The sequence below is a fragment of the Anastrepha obliqua genome, chromosome 5, assembly GCF_027943255.1.
Source record: "Anastrepha obliqua isolate idAnaObli1 chromosome 5, idAnaObli1_1.0, whole genome shotgun sequence".
Lineage (NCBI taxonomy): Eukaryota > Metazoa > Arthropoda > Insecta > Diptera > Tephritidae > Anastrepha > Anastrepha obliqua.
The window spans coordinates 54,008,124-54,028,115 of NC_072896.1; the positions used below are offsets into that span (position 1 = coordinate 54,008,124).

The 19,992-nt window shown below is 38.8% G+C and overlaps 3 protein-coding genes across 3 annotated transcripts; 1 reads left to right on the forward strand and 2 right to left on the reverse strand.

The window, feature by feature from the left end:
* Window positions 1-2,414: 2,414 nt before the first annotated feature.
* On the reverse strand, window positions 2,415-2,828 carry LOC129248755 (putative polyketide hydroxylase). The gene is made up of 2 exons (XM_054888372.1): window positions 2,774-2,828; window positions 2,415-2,707 (listed from the first exon to the last, which is right to left on the reverse strand). Exons 1-2 carry the CDS (start codon window positions 2,826-2,828, stop codon window positions 2,415-2,417), a joined length of 348 nt encoding a protein of 115 aa, XP_054744347.1.
* Window positions 2,829-4,917: 2,089 nt separating this feature from the next.
* Window positions 4,918-5,307, forward strand: LOC129248756 (uncharacterized). The gene is made up of 2 exons (XM_054888374.1): window positions 4,918-4,972; window positions 5,039-5,307. The coding sequence occupies exons 1-2, from the start codon at window positions 4,918-4,920 to the stop codon at window positions 5,305-5,307; spliced, it is 324 nt and encodes a 107-aa protein (XP_054744349.1).
* A 4,723-nt stretch (window positions 5,308-10,030) lies between these two features.
* On the reverse strand, window positions 10,031-12,942 carry LOC129248757 (mucin-2-like). The gene is made up of 2 exons (XM_054888375.1): window positions 12,924-12,942; window positions 10,031-12,864 (listed from the first exon to the last, which is right to left on the reverse strand). The coding sequence occupies exons 1-2, from the start codon at window positions 12,940-12,942 to the stop codon at window positions 10,031-10,033; spliced, it is 2,853 nt and encodes a 950-aa protein (XP_054744350.1).
* Between the last annotated feature and the right edge of the window lie 7,050 nt (window positions 12,943-19,992).

The following is a 19,992-nucleotide window of genomic DNA, read 5'->3' on the forward strand; positions in this document are numbered from 1 at the left end:
CTCGCTGGAGAACTTGTCGGTATCTCGTGAATAACTTTAGTAATGTTGGCTTCCAATACCTCAAACGAACTTGATTTATACTCAAAGCATTTAGACTTTACATACCTCCACAAATAAAAATCCAAAGGTGTGATATCATACGATCTTAGAGATAAATTGCTCACCAAAACGACGACGCAGTAAATACATTTTTTTCACGGACAACATGGCCGTCTTGTTGGAACCAAATATTGTGGAGATCACGGGCTAGAATTTCCAGCAGCAAAAAGTTGTTTATCATGGCGCCATTCACTGCATTGGCTCCAGCCTCGCCTTTGAAGAAATATGGGACGATGATTCCTCCAGCCCATAGGCCTCATAGCCGCACCAAAGGGTTATTTTCAATGAATGTAATGACTGTTTTTGTATGGCTTCTGGTTGCTCTTTAGCCCAAATATGGCCATTTTGCTTATTAACGCAGGAATTAAACCAAAAGTGAGCCTCATCGCAGGATAAAGTTTGGGTTCCAAACAAAATGCGTATCTTTGGCGAGATTTTCAAGCATCCAACAACTGAAATTATGACGCTTTGTAAGATCGGTCGACTTCAAATCTTCGAGTAGCTGTATTTTATGTGCTTTCAAACCAAGATCTTTGTGTAAAATCGCCCAAGTAGTGAAATACGATAGGCCAAGTTGTTGAGATCGGCGCCGAATCGATTCTTTCGGGTCTTCGGCAAAACTCTCATTTACATCCGCATTACTCTCTGCACACTCTAATCGGTCGAGTATCATCTAATAAAGTAAAATGATCTTAAATTTTGTCGATGGTTTGTAGTGCGTTCGGTAGGCCGGTTATGTACACCATAAGTTGGCCTGAGCGCATTTGGAGCAGAATATTCCAACAAGTTGAAGACCTTCATAAACAAATGAGTGCCGCGGTGAACCGAACTTAAAAACGTTGACGACTTCCCAGCACGAGGCACAAAACAAAGTACCTCTCCAAAGCCAAATCCGAAGATCTGTGTTTTTTTTTTGTGGCAAAACCGCCCTTATCGTTGTGTAAAGCTGAAACAGTTTTAAGGAAAAGTGGTGTTAAAGTATCCGAAGACACAATTCGAGGGCATTTACTTGGAGTAGACCTGTAATTCCGAGTCATATTGAAAAAAGACTTTCATGGGCTAAACCAAATCCAAAACGAAATTGGGCAAACGAAATATTCACGAATGGATCTTCCCTTTGGGTGAATAGTTGCATACGTCGGTCCTGGTATTCTGCTGATAATCAACAACTTCAACGAACTATTAAGCATCCAGTTCAGGTTCATGTTTGGGGTAGCTTCTCCGAAATCTAATTTGTCCGTTTATTTGTGTTTACCACCAAATTGAATGCAGTTTTGATGAATGAAATTTACTATCAGCTGCGAATATGTGTGGAAGAACTAACCAACCTTGAATTTTACAGGAAGACAATAATCCCAGGCATCGAAGCGGAAAGTGTTGAATCGAAGCAGCCAAAGAGGATTGAAGTGTTGAATTGCTTTCACAGTCGGTTGATGCCAATCCTGCTGAAACTGTGTGGACCATAGTTAAGCCACAACTCAAAGAAAAACAAATATGAACGGTCAAACAGCTATCAAGACAAATTTGGCTTGGTGAGTACACATTTTTTGAATATATTGCGCATAATAAATTTTTCCCCATACATTATAAGCCCATACAAGCAGTTTGTTGGGATCGAATTGGTCAAACTGTTACTGAGTTATCGCTGTCATGCTTCTATTCTACAGCGGAAATGGGAATAAAGTGTGTGGCTTAACTCACATCACACCTCACTCATTCACCAAAACAGGCAAAGTTGATTTGAACATTTACTATGTTTTTGCCTAGTTGCTAAATTCCGAACCGTGTGTGTCAGCTAGTGAACAGGTAAAATGTGTTTAAAACTTTGTTTATCTGCAGTTTATTTGCATTGCCAAAATAAAGTTAAATAAATATTGAAGTGTTTGTTTAATATTTCACTAAGTAAAATTCTAGTAGATAAACCTTCCCAAAATAAAAGTTAGTATCAATTTGCAAAATTTGTACTTCTTGACGTCCTTGGATATTTCTACCGGTAATAAGTGATAAGAGTAATCGAAATTTTTTTAGGGATGTAGAAATTGGTAAACTTTCGGAGGAAGTCATGCAATGGGAGCTACTATACGATGCAAGAAAAATTTTAGACGCTTTTGTGACTTCTTTATGGTAACTTCATTAGCTAAAATAATATAAAATCAAAGAACTCATTTGCAATACAACAATAACGTTTTTTTTTATTTAAGGAAACATTTGACTTAGCACACAGGCAATGCAATGTACTTTTTAGAATTATATATCCATAGGATTCTGAGAACAGATACCTATAGATACACCTTTAAACCGTCATAAGCCACACTTTATTCGTCCGCTGGTGAAGAGGGTGCCAATGAAGAGGATTCGGCAGCCGGAGATGACTCTGGTGGGGGTGAGCTTGATTCTGGTGGTGAAGCAGATGAGTTGGAAGGTGGAGGTGGAGGTGGAGGACCGCCATGACCACCATGAGGACCACCATGATGAGGACCACCTGGACCACCATGTGGACCACCATGATGAGGACCACGTGGACCACCTGGACCTCCTAGTTTGCCTACCAACCCTGGTCCTCCATGTCCCTGTAGTCTTCCTAGTCCACCTAGACCGCTTAGTTGGCCTGTAAATATTTGAGATTGTATTTTTAAATTTTATTTTGAATTGGTTAAGTTGCTGAGATACTCGCCTTCAGCGACAACGACTACTAAAGCAATAACAAATAGTGCTGTAAAGAATTTCATCTTTCCAAGTAGTTCACCTTTAGTGAATTGATACTAAATTTAATTTCGATTCTGCTTATATACCCAAATTTTACTTATTGAAATAGGCCGATATAATTATTTTTTGTACTATTTATGAAAAATAAATAAATAAAAGAATGTTTATTAAAATAGTGAATATTTGACATAATATTTACTTAAGACTTTATTTCTAACAAATTGTTACGAGAAACTAGATATACCAACGGAAATACCACTTTACTTATGGCTCTAAATTAAACACTAACCGTTGACGCAATGAACATTCCAAACAACTGTAACTTAGATGCAGATGTACGAGTATTATCTGTACGGAGAGATAAAGTTTGGAGTATATTAATTTTGTAGTACAGTAGAAGACTCTCTAAAGATATGATAGACCACAGAAATGAGCTAAAGTTTCACTACTTTCAATACCTACGAGAATTATGGTGCTTCTCTAGGGCTTCATAGGTGCTGATCGGTCTGATGACTATGGTGAACTTACCGCAGATAGCATTCAATGGGAGACCACAGATATTCATAAGGAGTACTTTACTGTTATACTTATAGTAGGGCTTATTTGTATGTACAATACCTTTGCAACAAAGTCACAGTTGATGCTTTCCATTTCAATTCAACCGGGCTATTCGGGTCATGTTCTTCGATTTCGATGTAACTGAAATATGTTGCTCTCTGGTCAAAATAATGAGATACGTATTTTTTTGTTCGCCCGAAAAAATTTTTTTTCAAGCTTTATCGGCAATTTTGTTTTTCGGCTCAAAATCGATTTTTTTTAATAATATAAGAAACTTTTTTTTTTAAATGCTCATAACTTAGTCAAAAATGAACCGATTTTAATAATTTTGGGTTCAAAATGATCGTTATTATTTACACGAGCGATTTCATGTAGAAACAGTTGCAAACAATTAGTTCAAAATTTTTTATTTTGCAAAAAACAAAAAGTGCGAAACAGGTTTTTTACTCAAAAATTCATTACTCAAAAACAACTCATTTTAGCTACTGGGCATTCAGCTCAATTAAAGTTTGAGATGTCCTTTTGATTTGGAAAAAGTTGTAAAAAAAAAATACACTTTTTGAAATATTGAATTTCGAAAAAATTTAAATTTTTTTCTTTTTTGCTAAATAAAAAATTTCCAATTACTTTTTTGCAATTGTTTCTACATGAAGTCGCTCGTGTAAGTAATTACAATCATTTTGAACCCAAAATTATTAAAATCGGTTCATTTTTGACTAAGTTATGAGCATTTAAAAAAAAAAAGTTTCTTATATTATTAAAAAAAATCGATTTTGAGCCGAAAAACAAAATTGCCGATAAAGCTTGAAAAAAAATTTTTTCGGGCGAACAAAAAAATACGTATCTCATTATTTTGACCAGAGAGCAACATATTTCAGTTACATCGAAATCGAAGAACATGACCCGAATAGCCCGGTTGAATTGAAATGGAAAGCATCAACTGTGACTTTGTTGCAAAGGTATTGTACATACAAATAAGCCCTACTATAAGTATAACAGTAAAGTACTCCTTATGAATATCTGTGGTCTCCCATTGAATGCTATCTGCGGTAAGTTCACCATAGTCATCAGACCGATCAGCACCTATGAAGCCCTAGAGAAGCACCATAATTCTCGTAGGTATTGAAAGTAGTGAAACTTTAGCTCATTTCTGTGGTCTATCATATCTTTAGAAAGTCTTCTACTGTACTACAAAATTAATATACTCCAAACTTTATCTCTCCGTACAGATAATACTCGTACATCTGCATCTAAGTTACAGTTGTTTGGAATGTTCATTGCGTCAACGGTTAGTGTTTAATTTAGAGCCATAAGTAAAGTGGTATTTCCGTTGGTATATCTAGTTTCTCGTAACAATTTGTTAGAAATAAAGTCTTAAGTAAATATTATGTCAAATATTCACTATTTTAATAAACATTCTTTTATTTATTTATTTTGCATAAATAGTACAAAAAATAATTATATCGGCCTATTTCAATAAGTAAAATTTGGGTATATAAGCAGAATCGAAATTAAATTTAGTATCAATTCACTAAAGGTGAACTACTTGGAAAGATGAAATTCTTTACAGCACTATTTGTTATTGCTTTAGTAGTCGTTGTCGCTGAAGGCGAGTATCTCAGCAACTTAACCAATTCAAAATAAAATTTAAAAATACAATCTCAAATATTTACAGGCCAACTAAGCGGTCTAGGTGGACTAGGAAGACTACAGGGACATGGAGGACCAGGGTTGGTAGGCAAACTAGGAGGTCCAGGTGGTCCACGTGGTCCTCATCATGGTGGTCCACATGGTGGTCCTCATGGTGGTCATGGCGGTCCTCCACCTCCACCTCCACCCTCCAACTCATCTGCTTCACCACCAGAATCAAGCTCACCCCCACCAGAGTCATCTCCGGCTGCCGAATCCTCTTCATTGGCACCCTCTTCACCAGCGGACGAATAAAGTGTGGCTTATGACGGTTTAAAGGTGTATCTATAGGTATCTGTTCTCAGAATCCTATGGATATATAATTCTAAAAAGTACATTGCATTGCCTGTGTGCTAAGTCAAATGTTTCCTTAAATAAAAAAACGTTATTGTTGTATTGCAAATGAGTTTATTTATTTTATATTATTTCAGCTAATGAAGAAGTCACAAGATTGTGTTAAATTTCTCTTCACTCGGATAGTAGCTCCCTTTACATGACTTCCTTCGAAATTCTACCAATTTCTATAGCATTAAAAATTTTCGATTACAATTCTCAACAGCGCTTTACAGATTGACTCAGCATCTCACTACCGGGGGATATACTTCAATGGAATTCGCAAATTCTGTAGGGAAAAAGATAAAACTGCCAAATATGTGCTGGCATTGTGTCTGGTGTATGCATAAGCGTAACGGGACAAACACCTGAGTAAACATATTTTACTATGTAGAGGAAAAATTCAACTCAATAAAATAAGGCAGACGCATTCCCATGAGATAAAAACAGATTACATCGACCTAAGCTCTTCAGACATCTGGCTTAGAGAAGGAAAACTGTTTAGAGAAACAGAAGGTTTTGCAGTAGCGTTACAAGATAAAGTAATACCTATATACAAAAGATTTCCGCAAGGTCAAAAGGTTTCTGCAAAGCAATATATAGAGGACGAGTTGAGGACAAGTGCGGAAGATATGGATTAAGGGGAGAAACGATCAGGAACATACATCTCGTCACAACAATTTGGCCAAAATTATACATATGGAACTCGCAACGCGATATGGTTTTGTACATAAAAATCAACTTTATTTTAAGTATCAGCCAGATAATGCTGATCGAGGATTGGAAAAAACGCTGACACAAGGGTATTATATAGTATCTTAAAGAGACTACTTTGAAGGAGACAAAATAGAAATGAAAATTCAACTTTTGTGAACACACGTCGTACATGTAGCCATACTACTTAATCGCAATATGCAGTCGACCTATTCTGCCAAATTTAGTAAATATTCCGTTCGTTCAATGGAGATGCAACAGATGTACAGAGCCGAACGCGTCAGCATAACTCTTTTCATAACCATAAGCAACCAGGCTGATACCAAAATCACTTATTAAAAACTCAAAATTTTTAATCTTTCGCACAAATTCGAATTAATATAGAGATCTGTTTTAATAGATACCTGCTCAGTTATGATGGTGGAAGAGCAAACGCAATAGCCCAATCGGATGATGATTTCACTGCACTAACTTTAAAACAGCAAAACATCACTAGACAAATAAAGGGTGTTTTGTTAGAGGTTAGGTTTTCAAGATGAAATAAAACGTATATAATTTAATGTTATGGCCAAGAATTTAGCTTTATTATAAAGATAAGGGCATGCCATTATGTTTTAAAAATGATTTCGGGCAAGTGGCCGCCGCGGCTGGCTCGAATAAATTCCAGCCGAGAGGCCCAATTTTCGACCACTTTTTGCAGCAATTGGGGCCGTATGTCAGCAATAACGCGCCGAATATTCTCTTCCAAGACGTCAATCGTCTCGGGCTTATCTGCGTAGACAAGCGACTTCACATAGCCCCACAAGAAATAGTCCAGCGGTGTTATATCGCACGATCTTGGAGGCCACGCCACAGGTCCACGGCGCGAGATAATGCGCTCACCAAAAGTTTCCTTCAATAAATCGATTGTTGCGTTGGCTGTATGGCATGCAGCGCCGTCTTGTTGGAACCAAAGGTCGTCCACATCAACATTGTCCAATTCAGGCACGAAAAAGTCATTAATCATGGCTCTATAGCGCTCTCCATTGACTGTAACATTATGGCCGGCTTCATTTTTAAAGAAATATGGACCAATGATTCCCTCTGCCCATAGAGCACACCAAACAGTGACTTTTTGGGGATGTAACTGCGTCTCAACAATGGCTTGTGGATTATGTTCACTCCAAATGCGACAATTTTGCTTATTGACATACCCATTCAACCAAAAGTGAGCTTCATCGCTGAACAAAATTTTCTTGTGATGCGTCGCGCGAACCGAACCATTATTTTCGTAATAAATTTGCACGATTTGCAAACGTTGTTCAGGTGTAAGTCTATTCATTATGAAATGGCAAACCAAACTGAGTACAAATCAAGTGACATCTGTCAAAAAGACCATCTACGAAAAAAGTAGTGCCAACTTAAGAACCTAACCTCTAAAAAAAACACCCTATATAATAATAAGAACTAAAACAAAGAAACAAACATGGAAACATAAACCAATACAAGAATACTCACAGAACTTTCCTACAGAAATGGACTGCAGGTGCACAAGACCGACTGCTTCCGGAAACTGAAGGGTTTCTGTTCGCAATGCTAGACAGAATAATATCAACAAATAACTACAGAAAATACAAAGAGAGCTTAAACCAGAGGACGACAAAGCTTACTCGTGCTAGCAGTACACTCAACACACCACGTATTCTTATGCTCTTAAAATCAATCTGACACCAGCAAAAGGCCTCTTCTATTCGTCATTTCCCTGCTCGCTATTTCTATGCTTGATCAACGTAACGAAAAATTTGCATGCGATAGCAACAACAATAGCTATGGCTATAGCTCATTAGGCCGCACTGCCTTACCAGCTCATGTAATTTAAGGCAGCTCTCTTACCGTGTTGCCGACATATGTTCATTTGCTTCATCTATTCGCTACTTCCTAAGTTTTGACGAAAAAAGAGGCCCAAAGCAGCATAAGTAGTGGATATGCTGGTACATAAGTTTCTTATGATACAGTAGACATAGGTGCTTGGATGTATGAATAAAATTATTGAAAAATAGATATTTTATGATTTCAAATGCGTTTGGTGATATGCAATGCCGTTTGCATGATTTTGAAATTCAAATATAAATAATAATCCTACGAAGCGAGATACATTTTTATAATGGAAGCAATATAATTGAGTTCTGGAGAAATTTACGTAACAGTTTGCATCCTCAACTCAAAGAATTTTCTTTTAAGATATTATCACTTTTTCCTTGCACCTAGTTTAGTAAACACATTTTTTCTTCCAAATTAAACACCAAGTTTCTAATCAGAAACTGTCCCAAAAGTATAAATATTAATATTAGCTAAACTACGTTTTGAAGTAAAGGGAGATCAGATTGGAGGTACTTTTTGCGACAGGGTTTTTTGACAGATTACGCATGACTACTGTCAAATTAAATACATAATTTTTTTGAGATATCATTGACATTTCAACAACGTTGATTGACACCTCAACAACAATTACAAATCGTACAATTATATTATGAAAATCGATGCTCTCTGAAAAGTATTCATTGCGCGATCAGACCAAGTTATGGCGTTCAGCGATGAAGCACATTTTTTGCTTAATGGCTGCGTCAATAAGCAAAATTGCCATATTTGGGCTGATGAGTAACCCGAATCCTTTCAAGAACAGCCATTACATTCATTGAAAGCAGTCGTTTGGCGCGGTCATCAGTCCATATTTTTTCAAGGTCGAAGCTGGCGCCAATGTAACAGTGAATGGCCAACGCTATCGCGCTATGATAAACGACTTTTTGATGCCGGAAATTCAAGTCTGAATTGAGCTACACATGATCTTGGTTCCTACAAGGCGGCGAAACTTGCCATACAGCCAGACAATGGATTTACTGAGCCGTCGTTTTGGTGAGCAATTTATCTCTCATCATGGGATTTGTGGATTGACCATCAACATCGTATGATATTACACCTTTAGACTTTTAGTTGTGGAGGTATGTAAAGTTTAAATGCTTTGTGGATAATCCAGCTTCGATTGAGGCATTGGAAGCCAATAATACTAAAGTTATTCCCGAGATACCGGATGAAGTGCTCCAGCTAGTCATTCAAAATCGATGTTTACGGATGACCGAATTATGGGGCAGCTGCAGCCAACATTTCAAAGGGAGTATCTTTAAAAAATAAATGTGATGAATGGTTCTATACAAAAGTAATGAAGATTGCCCAATCAGTTTGAGTTTTCGTTGTTTTATTTCAATTTGAAATCCGATACCTCGGAATTGATCACCCTTCACAAAGCGTGCTTCAAACTTTGCTACAGGCTAGACAGGCCCTCGCATGTGAATTCAAAATATTTTAGGGCAACAAGCTTATCCTTCTGTCTCCTCAAATTCCTGGAGAGTGTCTAGACACATCCGAGTGTGAGCAAATTGGTGTCATAAATAGGTTTTCTCTTAATATCTCGACCACAGCGTCACTTATGGGAGTTCATGAATTCGTAAATCTTTCCAGCAAACTACTGAAATTTCATCGCGGTCAAATTAGAAGTCTATAAACAGTTGTTATATCGGGCAATACCTAAACGCCTGATGGTAACGCCAGGAACAAGCCACATCTTTAGAAAACAGCTTGATAATTGACTGGCTTATAACCGATACTTAGTAGGCTATTGCATTTTTTCAATTTTATGTTTACATCTCGCTAAGTCTGTTTGTGTTTGTCTCAGAGCTTATTTTAAATAGAGATCTTTAAAATATATTTATGGTTTGCTTAAACGCCTTCCCCTCTGCCAAAAATCAACGAACAAAACTCTTTGTAAATATCCAAAGTTCAATTACCAATACGTAGGCACAAAAATATAAATAAAAAACTAAATTTCTGTTTGATGATGGGTATTATTATAATAGAAAAACAAAATTAGGAAAAGTTGAATATGCCAACGACCAATTTAGTTCAATTTGAGCTTAGATATAAGTTTTAAAAATAAATTATACGGATCTTTGCCCATAAATCCACCTTTACTACCACCAGTGAATGAATATATCAGCAATGCCAAGGTGTTCCTTGGCGGGCCGTGGTGAGGCCTAGGAGTGGTAGATCTTCCTGGTGCAACGGTAGTTTCGTTGGATTTGCTTGTAGTACTTTCTAGCTCAGGTGCAGCCGAAGTTTCGTTGGATTTGCTAGTTGTTGATGGAACAGCTGTCGAACTTACATCAGGTGTAGTACTTTCTAGCTCAGATGCAACCGAAGTTTCGTTGCATTTGCTAGTTGTTGATGAAACAGCTGTCGAGCTTACATCAGGTGTAGTACTTTCTAGCTCAGGTGCAGCCGAAGTTTCGTTGAATTTGCTAGTTGCTGATGGAACTTCCGTCGAACTTACATCAGGTGTGGTACTTTCTAGCTCAGGTGCAGCTGAAGATTCGTTGGATTTGCTAGTTGTTGATTGAGCCTCCGTCGAACTTACATCAGGTGTGGTATTTTCTAGCTCAGGTGCAACCGAAGTTTCGTTGGATTTGCTAGTTGTTGATTGAGCCTCCGTCGAACTTACATCAGGTGTAGTACTTTCTAGCTCAGGTGCAACCGAAGTTTCGTTGGATTTGCTAGTTGTTGATGGAACTTCGGTTGAACTTACATCAGGTGTAGTACTTTCTAGCTCAGATGCAGCCGAAGTTTCGTTGGATTTGCTAGTTGTTGATGGAACTTCCGTCGAACTTACATCAGGTGTAGTACTTTCTAGCTCAGGTGCAACCGAAGTTTCGTTGGATTTGCTAGTTGTTGATTGAGCCTCCGTCGAACTTACATCAGGTGTAGTACTTTCCAGCTCAGTTGCAGTCGAAGTTTCGTTAGATTTGCTAGTTGTTGATTGAGCCTCCGTCGAACTTACATCAGGTGTAGTACTTTCTAGCTCAGGTGCAACCGAAGTTTCGTTGGATTTGCTAGTTGTTGATGGAACTTCGGTTGAACTTACATCAGGTGTAGTACTTTCCAGCTCAGTTGCAGTCGAAGTTTCGTTAGATTTGCTAGTTGTTGATTGAGCCTCCGTCGAACTTACATCAGGTGTAGTACTTTCTAGCTCAGGTGCAACCGAAGTTTCGTTGGATTTGCTAGTTGTTGATGGAACTTCCGTCGGACTTACATCAGGTGTAGTACTTTCCAGCTCAGGTGCAGTGGAAGTTTCGTTAGATTTGCTAGTTGTTGATTGAGCCTCCGTCGAGCTTACATCAAGTGTAGTACTTTCTAGCTCAGGTGCAACCGAAATTTCGTTGGATTTGCTAGTTGTTGATGGAACTTCCGTCGAACTTACATCAGGTGTAGTACTTTCCAGCTCAGTTGCAGTCGAAGTTTCGTTAGATTTGCTAGTTGTTGATTGAGCCTCCGTCGAACTTACATCAGGTGTGGTACTCTCCAGCTCAGGTGCAACCGAAGTTTCGTTGGATTTGCTAGTTGTTGATGGGACTTCCGTTGAGCTTACATCAGGTGTAGTACTTTCCAGCTCAGGTGCAACCGAAATTTCGTTGGATTTGCTAGTTGTTGATTGAGCCTCCGTCGAACTTACATCAGGTGTGGTACTTTCTAGCTCAGGTGCAACCGAAGTTTCGTTGGATTTGCTAGTTGTTGATGGAACTTCCGTTGAGCTTACATCAAGTGTAGTATTTTCTAGCTCAGGTGCAGCCGAAGTTTTGTTGGATTTGCTAGTTGTTGATTGAGCCTCCGTCGAACTTACATCAGGTGTGGTACTTTCCAGCTCAGGTGCAACCGAAGTTTCGTTGGATTTGCTAGTTGTTGATGGAACTTCCGTCGAACTTACATCAGGTGTGGTACTTTCTAGCTCAGGTGCAACCGAAGTTTCGTTGGATTTGCCAGTTGTTGATGGATCTTCCGTCGAGCTTACATCAGGTGTGGTACTTTCTAGCTCAGATGCAACCAAAGTCTCGTTGGATTTGCTAGTTGTTGATGGAACTTCCGTCGAACTTACAACAGGTGTAGTACTTTCCAGCTCAGATGCAACCGAAGTTTCGTTGGATTTGCCAGTTGTTGATGGAACTGCTGTCGAGCTTACATCAAGTGTCGTACTTTCTAGCTCAGGTGCAGCCGAAGTTTCGTTGGATTTGCTAGTTGTTGATGGAACTTCCGTCGAACTTACATCAGGTGTAGTACTTTCTAGCTCAGGTGCAACCGAAGTTTCGTTGGATTTGCTAGTTGTTGATAGAACTGCTGTCGAGCTTACATCAGGTGTAACACCTTTTAGCTCAGGTGCAGCCGAAGTTTCGTTGGATTTGCTAGTTGTTGATGGAACTGCTGTCGAGCTTACATCGGGAGCGGTAGTTTCCACCTTAGAGGCAGCCGTGGTTTCTGCGGATTTTTTGGTTGATGATTGAGCGTCCGTTGATGGGCTTGTCGCTGGAGTAACAACAGTGGTATTTATCGCAGGTCCAGGTATAGTTGTTTCATGGCGCCAATCAGGACAACGGCGATGTTTGCGGTCGCATGGTGGCTTATCAGGCCTCCGGCTATGATGTCTATGCCTATCGAACCATCTTTTCCATGAGTCAATGATCTCAGGAATAATACCTTCATGTTTGGGGGGAACTTTTGCTCCCGAATTCGGAACCAATGGTCCCTGTTGTTGAGGGGGAAGTAATTCTGCTTTTACTGGCGAATTAGAAAGTAATGAACTCTGTTGTTCATCTACATTTGAAGCAGCATAAGGATCTCTATCTTGATTGGGCTCTCCATTCAATTGATATTCACTAAGTTGTCTGGACTGTATTGAAGGATGGCCTTAAAACATAAAAGTAGATATATTAGCATAAATATTTTTAATATTTTATTCAACTTACCGTTGCTGGCAGCTACCATGTAGGCCAAAAATAAAACGGCAACTAAATATTTCATTGTGTTGGAAGTAGTAGTTACGGAAGCTACTTGAGCTTAAGATGGATTCTAGCTAATTTATATGCGAATGATTTGGCTCGTGTTTGTTTATATAAGTTAATTATTTGCAAAAAATTTCGTTCGCAAAACACTTGGGTATATTTATCCTAAAACTTATTTTCAACCTGGTTGTGCAATGAGTTCCCGTCTTGGTTTGTTTTTCTTTGCTTTTTGAACTTAAAAAAAAACGTGGCGCCTTGACGCGATTTCGCACTAGTAGCAGAAAATATTATTTCGTGCTGACGTCTTTGGTGGGCTTAATGCCAAATTCGGCAATAATTGAATGAAATTATAAAACGAAGTTAGATCAACTAATAGCACGTGCATTAAATATTATAAAAGCTGTATTTATTTTTGTAAGCATTCATAAGATTATCACGTCGATCGCGTGGCTTTTAAGTGCGTTGCCTACTTTTTTATATGGAAGAAAGTACGTAACAGCTAAAAAATTATAAAAAAAGGAACACGTAACTTGCACTTTATTGGACTAAAATTTTATAAAGTATAAAACTGCATACCAAATATTTTTCTAGAAATTGTAATTACAAACCGAGAGACTGTAGGGAAAATCTGGCGGCTTTTTTCTACTTTTGTTTAAAGTTTGAAATGTGAATTTATATGGTTTTTCTTAGGCACTAATCTTTACTTTTTTAAAAAGATAAATGAGCATTAAGAAAAATAGGAGAACAAATAGTCAAGACTGTATGCTTTGCCCAGTCTTTTCTATTAAAAAAAAAAATAAATAATTGGCGCGTACACCCTTTTTGGGTGTTTGGCCGAGCTCCTCCTCCTATTTGTGGTGGGCGTCTTAATGTTGTCCACAAATGGAGGAACCTACAGTTTTTAGGCGACTCCGAACGGCAGATTTTTTTTTATGAGGAGCTTTTTCATGGCAGAAATACACTCGGAGGTTTGCCATTGCCTGCCGAGAGGCGACCGCTATTAGAAAAATGTTTTTATTAATTTTGCTTTCACCGAGATTCGAACTAACGACCTCTCTGTGAATTCCGAATGGTAATCACGCACCAACCCATTCGGCTACGGCGGCCGGCTATTGGTAAAATACAAATTTGATGAAGAATAGAGAGAAGTATTTATGTAGTATTTTTGGACGAGAAGAGGTTTAATTTAAATGGCTCCGACAGAAATGACAAATATTGAGATTTTTTGGAGTTCAAAGGCCTCACAATACGTTAGTCCGGCGAAGTTTCTGAAGAACAGAAATGAAATAGAAAGAGAAAAACGCTACATTCATTTTTTAGTTAGACTGCAAAAGTATGAAATAGCGATGTTGAACCCCTTTTCGGGCTTTTCATTTCAAATATTCCTATTGAAAATGTATGGTCTTTATCAAATGGTCTATAAAAAATTGATAACTTTGGAGGAGGTGGCTTCTTCTTCTTGATTGGAGCGATAGAGGATTACGCGATTTTTGCGGAGTTTCACAAAGCGCGCCAGTCGTTTCCTTCTCGTGCTAACCGGCGCTAGTTGGATACACCAAGTTCTTCTCCACCTGATCCTTGCAACTCAGAGGAGACCTTCCTCTTTTTCTGCTACCACCAGCTGGTACCGAATCGATCTCATACAGCCAACCTGCAAAGATCCAAAAATCTTGCGCAGAATCTTTCCCTCAAACACTCCAAGCGTCGCTTCATCGGATGTTGCCATCGTCCACGCTTCTGCGCCATACGTTAGGACGGGCGTGATGAGAGCCTTGTGGAGTGTTAGCTTAGCTCGTCGAGAGAGGACTTTACTACTCAATTGCCTACTTAGTCCATAGTAGCACTTGTTGGCAAGAGAGATTCCCCGTTGGATTATAAAGGCTGACATTGTTATCGGTGTTAATGCTGGCTCCTAGATAATTCAAGTCGTCTACAACCTCGAAATCGTAACTGTCAATAGTGACATGGAGCTCATTCGCAGTGGTCTTCATCAGTATAGGTAGTTCTCATTCGAGGCTTCGTTTTCATTGGGCGGGATTTTTACGTGGCGGGTCCCAAACCCAACGTACAACCATCTATCATGGGTTGCTCCGCCTTCTCACAATAGCTCGCTCTCGAAGGTTTGTTCGGAAGCTACCCAAAGGATACTTGGACTAAGAAGAAGAATGCAGAAGAATCGTCCTGGCCTCTCCCAAGTGAATGACAATCAGTGATTTCCCAACTTGCGTGGACTTCTACATATGGAACTCCTGGATGAGCTCCTCCCACGCTTCTCTTATTTCCTTAGTTAGTTGAAATCATAATATTCAACTAAAATCAACTACAAAAAATGAGGAAGTACTAAATTCGGTCCGGTCCCATCTCACATTTTACTAAAATTTAATTTGGGCTGACTGTTGATTCTTTTAACCAAACAAACTCATAGACCATGAGAAGTTTAGCTTGTAACATCAGACAGTCGGACGTTCTAATATATAAAAAGTGGGCGTGGTTTTTATCCGCTCTCAATAGTATTGTTTACGGATACAAAATAGATGGGAAACAATACGTGCACCGAATTGGTACAGTTATGAGTGGGTATAAGAAGGGAAACTTCCTAAAAGCATGTCTCGATATGTCAGAGTATATGACGAATACGCAGCAGGAAGTGATGAATATGATCTGTCCCCTCAATCCACTTATAGTTTTGACGAAGACACTTAGACTAAAGGAATCCAGCATGTGTAGGCAGCCACATAGATATAGGCAAACAAATATTTAGGATGCCATTATAAAGTATGGCTTTATGGGTCCAAAGCTGATGGAACTTAACACAAATTAGATTACTTGCATCGATGCGAGGTTCGAAAATTTAGGTTAACCAGAGATTTACTGAAATTATTAAATCCTGTTTAGAATGTGAATTTACTTATACCTATCCTGCAATTGTTGGTGTGCGTCTTGCCGTGGACCTACGTAGTCCTGGAAGGGCTCATAGTTTCATATCCCTTCTGAACGACAAGCTTTTGTCATGACAGAAACATGCTCGGAGTTAGTCATTTCCTGCTCAGAGGCTTCCTCTTCTTCTTGATTAAGGCGACAACCGCTGCAACGATTTTAATGCTTTTGGATGGAGTGTAACAAAGCGCGACAGTTGTTTCTTCCTCCAGTGAAACCAAGTTCGTCTCCGCCTGATTTTTCGAACCTATAAGGGTATTCCTTAGTGACGTTGGTGTCCAGAAGGCAATTCATCATGTCCTCGTTTACCACCAAACTCACCCGGTCTACTTCGTAAGCTTAAAGCGGCAGAACAAACCCCTAATCGATTGCGTTGGACAGCTTGAGCAATCTTTCCTCGTTTGGTTTCAAACGGCTGGGAGAAGTCATTCACAATTCTGACCGATTACACAATGTTATTGTATACAACTAAATTAGTCTTGCGGATATACCAAATTCAGACTATCTCCTTTTCCTTGCTTTAAAATCGTCATTAGATGGCGCGTGCTGATTATCTTCATGGATATTTTCTAAGACTTAGCGCATGTTCTATGATCGATAGTTGGTTTTCACGTCTGAAAGCACACCGATAAGGTCGAATCAGTTGATTGCTGCGGTCTGGTGGTGGTGATAGGACTATATGTTTCTATTTATTGATTTGTCATGCTTCGAATTCGAACTCAACGAGACCCACTGAATGGTATTCACATCAGCTCAGCTAAGGCCATCGCTAAATTTCATGTACCAAAAAGGCGTGAATCTTACATGGGAATTGAATAGTGAAGCTCTTTCTGGCGGACCTTTTGGTAATAAGTGATAAGTGCAATCGAACAGTTTTTAGAGCTATACAAATTGGCAATATTTCCAAGGAAATGATGAAGTGGCGCCACTCGGAGGGATGAGAAGTTTCAGAAGAGCTTATAAAACTTAGAAAACGTGAAGAGCTCAGCTCGTGTCAGGAAACTGTAACTGTAAATATAAGAACTAATTAGAAATACAATAATAACGACTTTTTATTTAAGCAAACATTTGATTTTTAGAGTTATGTTATAATACGATTTTGAGAGCAGGTACATATAGTAAAAATATCCTTCTAAACTATTTTATCCATCGTTTATTACGCCGCTGTTGAAGATGAGGAATCGTCAGCGGAGGTTGATGCTACTGAGTCTGAGGATTAAACAGTTCATTTCGATGGAGATTTCTTTGAGTTTGAAGGTACCGTACTAAATGATGGAGATGGATATAGGGTTGGAGGCTGAAGGCCAATCGGAGCGGAAGACCTCCGACTACTACTAAGAGTACCACCAGAAGCCCCTACTGGTTCACGAACTCCTCCTGGTCCTCCTTTTCATCGTAGATTTAACCGTCTTGCAGGTCTTCCTATTCCATCTTGTAAATATTTGAGATTGTACTGTTTTGCCATTCTGTGACAAATTTTATTGTACAATGCATGCGGCGAAAACAACTCGACAGAAAAAATTTCCGTTATTTTTGATTTCGTTTGTATGCATTGTCTACTCACAAATTATACTCAATTTTGTTAACAATGGAGTGGGGAGCTAAGGAAAATCGCATTGCACTGATTGCATTACAAAACTGTGGAAAAAAACTGTGAGATTTGCGAATTGCTTAAAAAACTTAATACTTCGAGAATGTTTGTTTACCGCACGATCAAACGTCTGAAGTGACAGACAAAAAAAGAAGTGGTCGTTCTTGCGTGGTTCGACCCAGTGCAGCCATAAAAGCCGTGCGAGAAAGAATTCGCAGAAATCCTCTTAGAAATCAGAAAACCATATCTAGGGAAATGAATGTATCGACCAGATCCATCTCAAGACTAATTAGAGATGATCCACACGAAAGCCTTCCGTTGCTCAACTGGTCATTTTTTGACAACCCGCTTGAAGAAAATTAGACTCGACAATTGCAAGCGGCTTCTTTGGAGAAACGCGGCAACAGCCATGAAAATATTATTTTCACAGATGAGAAAATGTTCACTGTTGAAGAAGTATTTAATAAAATCTATGGTAAAACATCAAGACGCAAAAAATGTTATTCCAAGTGTTCAGCAGGGCCCCCATCCAGCCTCCGCAATGGTTTGGTGGGGAGTGTCTTGTAAAGACATTACATCTCTTCAATTCTGCGAAAAAGGGGTTAATGCCGAGGCAAATGTGTACCAGGAGGATGTCTTAGAAGACGTGGTGAAGCATTTGAGCAGTACTCTCTTCAATGGAGAGCGTTGGATCTTCCAGCAAGATTCCGCTCCAGCCCATACGGCAAAAACCACCCAGCGGTGGCTAAAAAACAATATGCCTGGGCTCATAGCTGCAGAAGATTGGCTGTTTGGAAGTACAGTTCTGAATTGATTCGATCAGCGACGTCAATATCCATGGCAACTGTGCGTGCTGCAATAGCTGAATAGCCTAATCGTTTGAAGGCTTGTGTTAAAGCAATTGGTGGCCATTCGGAATGAAAATTTAAATTTATTTACTTAATATTTAAATGATTAAATAAAACTTAAATCATTAAAAAAGTATTATAACTTCATATCTATAACGAACTTAACTTGTAATAGAACTTATGGCAGGGCTAAGCTTATTTGTATTTATTATATATATATATATACGAGGGGTGCCTTTTATATTTCGGGATTTGGCAACCCTAGTGTTGCAATCTGGCAACTGACAGCTGTATCGCAATTGAAATTTTTTGGCTTTTACGTACTCAGAACGTTTTGAAATACCCGCTCTATTTGTGTTGTTTACAGTAACTTAAAAGATTCATCTCGGTCCAAAAATGGAATTAAATCGTGAACATTTTCGTGCAATTATTTTTTACAACTTTCGACGTGGATTAACTCAGCAACATTGCATGGATGAACTTAATTCATTTTTTGGCGATGAAGCTCCATCAAGGACCAGTGTTTATCGATGGTATGGTGAATTCAATCGTGGTCGTAGTTCACTCCAAGACGAACTTCGTGAAGGTCGTCCAAAATCAGTTGTTGTTCCGAAAACCATTGATGCTATACGCGAACTGATATTGCAAGATCGTCATGTGACCTATCGTGAGATTGAGACAATCTTAGGCATTAGTGGGACCAGCATACATACAATATTGCATACACATTTGACTGTCAAAAAAATTTGTTCGCGTTGGATCCCACACAATATACATAGATGATCAACAGGTCCCATATTCAAACTATGCGAAGTATGTACCTAAGTATGACTCTTGACTGCAAACTTCGATGGAAAGAGCATGTCAAGAAAAAGAGGCAAGAATTGGACATCAAACTCAAAAACATGCAATGGCTCATGGTAGCAGATCAGCTCTCACGATAGAAAACAAGCTGTTAATTTACAAGCAGATACTAAGGCCAGTATGGAGATATGGTGCGCAGCTATGGGGGTGCGCCAGTCAAAGTACGAAAAACCAAATCCAACACTTCCAAAATAAGGTCCTTAGGTGCATTGCCAAAGCACCATGGTACTGCAGAAGTTCCGACATTGAGCGCGACCTTAAAATAAACTCCGTCAACACTGAAATCGCAAAGATTGCAGTTGCCCATAAAGAAAGGCTAATAAACCACATCAATGAAGAATCACTTAATTTAATTGAAACCAACGGATTAATACGAAGGCTCAGACGCACTAAACCCAGCGATCTCATACCTCCATAGAAATGCTTTATGTCATGTAGAGTGAAAATTGTGTAATGTTATCATAATTAAGTTGCTTGTTAGTCATTTGTAAATATTTATGAGCTAGTTGCAATAAAAAATTAAAATAAAAATAAATAAAAAAAATGCACGTAGACTCGAAACTACGCACTCCCGAACGGTAGTCACACACTAACACATTTGGCTACGACTGTCGCCAATACCAATTAGTGCTGTAAATAATTTCATCTTTTCAAGTAGTTCCACTTCCGTTAATTGATACATAAGTCCACTTGGGTAAACCTCTGACTTTACTTAGCTAAGTATAATAAAAAATTAACAGCATAATATTTATTTTTCTAACAAATCCTTGTGCAAATTTGCAGACGACAGCAG

Coding starts and splice junctions, on each gene's coding strand:
- LOC129248755 (XM_054888372.1), bottom strand. CDS start 2,828: ATGAAATTCTTTACAGCACTATTTGTTATTGCTTTAGTAGTCGTTGTC. Junction 2,708..2,773: donor AGTAGTCGTTGTCGCTGAAG/GCGAGTATCTCA, acceptor AAATATTTACAG/GCCAACTAAGCGGTCTAGGT.
- LOC129248756 (XM_054888374.1), top strand. CDS start 4,918: ATGAAATTCTTTACAGCACTATTTGTTATTGCTTTAGTAGTCGTTGTC. Junction 4,973..5,038: donor AGTAGTCGTTGTCGCTGAAG/GCGAGTATCTCA, acceptor AAATATTTACAG/GCCAACTAAGCGGTCTAGGT.